We start from the raw sequence: 3,520 nt of genomic DNA on the forward strand, positions 1-3,520 counted from the left end.
CATTTATAGTGGTATTTGGTTTTGCTTGTAGGAAAACCAAAGGAATATAGGGGGAGCGTTCAAAAATCAACAAAACAGGATCACTTTCTTAGGCTGTAGGGACTACCTTTAGACAGTGAGACATTATCAATATATATACCCAAGAAAATAAAGATTCTAGTCCCCCTGCTAAAAGCCAATATAAGACACAAACTTTTAACCTGCATTGTTACTGGAGGAACGAAAGAAGCTGCCAGGTCCTGGCATGTTGAAAATAGAAAAAAACAAAACCCCAAAAAATCCAAAACATAGCTCCTGTGAATATCAGATATGAGAAAGTTCAAACAAACCCAAACCAGGTTACTGTTCCTACAGGCTCCTACTAACTTGATATCCCCTGAGGGTTGGGTTCTATTTTCTTCTCCGTTGGGGTTAGCTATAAACAAGGATAAACTTGGAGTCAAGGTGACCAGCGATGTACAATCAGTTAGGTCCGTTCAAAGGCATACTGGCCAGAATTGCAGGGGATAGACATTCTGTTTTAAGTGTCACTTAAGACAGGGGTTTATCTTTCTTGAATTTGGCTATGCTATTTTCCCTTCAGTCCCCCAGCTGAAGGTGATAACTAACTAGTAATTGCCGCAGAATGGAGAAGCAATTTTCTTTCTTTTAGGTAGCATGCTGCTGTGGCAGAGACACATGGCCACAAGGATTCAATTATAAAACTCTCATTTTGATACATAAAAAGATTACAAACAAAGCACAGGGCAAAATAAAGTTGCAATTTCAGCTTGAGTCCAAAGTAGTTGACAATCTCCTAAATTGAAGCTAAAGTTATTTTGCTTAATTAGGAGTTAAAAAAATCATTTCATAAAAGTCATAGTATTATGTACCAGTTAGTCTATTAATATTTTTCCCCCTTTCTGAGGGTCTCAGAGAAAAACAACATTTTTCTTGATCATCTTTTTAAGATAAAAATCGTAGGCCAGGTAGAGCTTTCAAGCTTCTTTCTAGGATTTAGGGAAGGAAGGAAGGAAATGGGGAGAGGATAAAATTGCAGATTATTTCATACCTTTTACCAGTTCTAAATAGAAACGTACTTTGGCCTTTTGATGCACTGGTTTTTCCAAAAAAGGAGTTTTGGCTTTGGCCTAAAATCCCTCTGGAACCATTGTCCTGTCCATTTAAGTGCAACCCCAGGAGGGCTAGTATAGTGATACATTTCACATATAAACTTTAGTGTAAAATAACTTAGTGTACAAGACGTTGGATTCTTTATCTCAACAGCAGCAAATATGTATGTACAAATGGAAGCTACTTTTCTCAAAACCGGACTCTGTCCATTTCCTGAATTAACTTTACCATTGTCGTTTGGTTGTTGTTTTTGATGGGCAGAGGTGCAATTGGGATGAGGGAAGGGAGTTCTTGCACTGGTCAAGTGGCCAGGCAGATTTACCAAGGAGCTCACTCTGGCTCCAGAAAGGGGAGTAGGTCATCCCTACTTCCCGGAACTGGATCACTCCCACTCCCTGAAACTGGGAGCAGATCATCCCCACTCCCCGCTGAAGAAGGAAGGCAGTCACTGCCTAGCTCTCTGCCACCTGCGACTCTGGACTTGACTGTTCCCATGAGACCTTCAAAGGATCTGAATGTGGCCGATTTCTGCATGTCTCCAAGCTTCCTGCAGATGGCAGAGCCCATGGTGGACAGGGCAGCTGACGTCTTTTGTTTCATGTAGGCTTTGGAGACCTGAGCATCGTGCCAGCTCTTGGACGGATTCTGCCTCAGCCCCACCAAGGCAGTCAGGTACAACTTCCTCTTGAGCTCCACGCAGCGTCTCTCTTTGGCTGCCAGCGCACAGCGTAGGGTTACGATTTCTGCCTCCAATTTACCAAGCTCAGATTTGAGCTCCTTTTTCTCCGCCTCTGTGAGATCCTCTGTTTTGGCAGTCTGGTGGGATTCATACGTGGCCACAGAGGTCTCTATCATGGCGCCTGGCATAGACTGAGAAAGAAGTTCTTCATGAAGGGAGTCCAGGTCCAATTCTTGGTAGAGATAGTCGAACTCATGGCCAGAGGAAAGGTAGTCTTGGCCAGCAGAGTCGAAGTCTAGGCCTTCGGGGTCAGACTGTAGGGTGGGGTGGGACGCATCCATAACTTAGCCAGTGGAATGGATGCTGTGGCCAGTGGGTCAGTGTCCTGGCTGCGGAATAGATGCCTTGGTTTACCGGGTCCACTTCCGGGTGGGGTTGGGGGTGTGACTGGGGGTTAGGGTAGGTTGGGTTGGGGTCGTGGAGGCAGAGGTGAGACTTCTGGCCCGAAGGGCTCGGAGGACAGAACTTGGACTCAGTCTGTGTACCTCCAATGCTCATAGTGGTTTAGAAATCACAACGTCCCTGTGAGGTAGGTGCTTCCACAGTTGTCAGGGAGGAGAGATATTTTCCCTCCTGCCTCAGAGGTGACTGGTCCTGCCCTTCAAACCAAGTCTGACTCCCCTTACGGACCTCTTTCCACCACAGCAGCCATTTTTAAAACCTTGAAAATCAGTTGAACTTTTTGTGCTAACAGAAATTTATGACAAAGCCTCATACATACAATAAATAAAAGCTGCCTCAAAGTGGGGAAGGGAGTCTAGGACTCCTGGTCTTGTACCCCCCCAATTTTCCCTTCCCAGGCTCCCAAAGGGGCCTGAGAAACTCCTGGCACCACTCATAAGGTGTATATGAAGGCCCCTCGAAACTCTTAAGTCCAACAGTGCTCCCATGGCATGAAGTATCAACAGTGCCAAAGGCTTGGGATAGTGGAACTTAGAAAGTGAGTTTGACCAGTCACAATTGTCTGTTATTTTGGGGAGGGAAAGGGAGGGAGAATGAGTAAATCTATAATAGTTGTGTCAAGTTTAAGCTTAAGAAAAGCAAACGCTACTGTACTATGAGAATTTAAGAGAGAAGAAATAAGATATATGCAAATAGACAGTGCATGGATTTTCAATGTTGCAGTTGCATTTTCTTTCTTTTCCAAGCATCCATTTACATTTCTGAAGGCATGTGTGTCCATATACATGGTTATCAGTTGTGGGAGGTGGTCTGCACAGAAAAGTAGTAGTAGTTGAACAGGCTCTGTCAGGATGCCAATGTACCATGTCCCCTACTTCTATTCAGAGCTGGTAATTTATACAGCGGAAAAATCAGGACTTCAACCCAGTAATGGCAGGTGGTCAGGTATCATTTAGCTCATTGCCTGGCTGCCCGTTACCAGGGAATAGCCTTGAGCAAGTCTTAGTTTCTAGTGGTTTTGTTGGATATTCTGGTAGTTCTTGCAAGCATGATCTTGTGGAACCTGATATGATCCTCAGCAAATTTCAGCTGTTTGCCATACTCATGTCTATGTAGCTATAATGAAGCATCTAGCTGGGCATCCAAACCAACTTCAAACCTTTGGATTTATACTTAATAATCCTTTCATATAGCTCAGTAGTGTTTATTATTGTCTTACTTTGAAGTATGTGCCTCCTTGGATTAAAAAATGAGGATTGTCCTTGT

At 43.9% G+C, this 3,520-nt stretch overlaps 1 protein-coding gene across 1 annotated transcript; it reads right to left on the reverse strand.

Annotated features, from left to right (window-relative positions):
- Positions 1 to 1,443: 1,443 nt before the first annotated feature.
- TPD52L3 (TPD52 like 3) lies at positions 1,444 to 2,133 on the reverse strand. The gene has a single exon (XM_029203452.1). The coding sequence runs from the start codon at positions 2,131 to 2,133 to the stop codon at positions 1,444 to 1,446; it is 690 nt and encodes a 229-aa protein (XP_029059285.1).
- Positions 2,134 to 3,520: the final 1,387 nt, after the last annotated feature.

The sequence above is a fragment of the Monodon monoceros genome, unplaced genomic scaffold, assembly GCF_005190385.1.
Source record: "Monodon monoceros isolate NGI ecotype Baffin Bay Population unplaced genomic scaffold, NGI_Narwhal_1 Super_Scaffold_5, whole genome shotgun sequence".
NCBI lineage: Eukaryota > Metazoa > Chordata > Mammalia > Artiodactyla > Monodontidae > Monodon > Monodon monoceros.

Coding starts and splice junctions, on each gene's coding strand:
- TPD52L3 (XM_029203452.1), bottom strand. CDS start 2,133: ATGGATGCGTCCCACCCCACCCTACAGTCTGACCCCGAAGGCCTAGAC.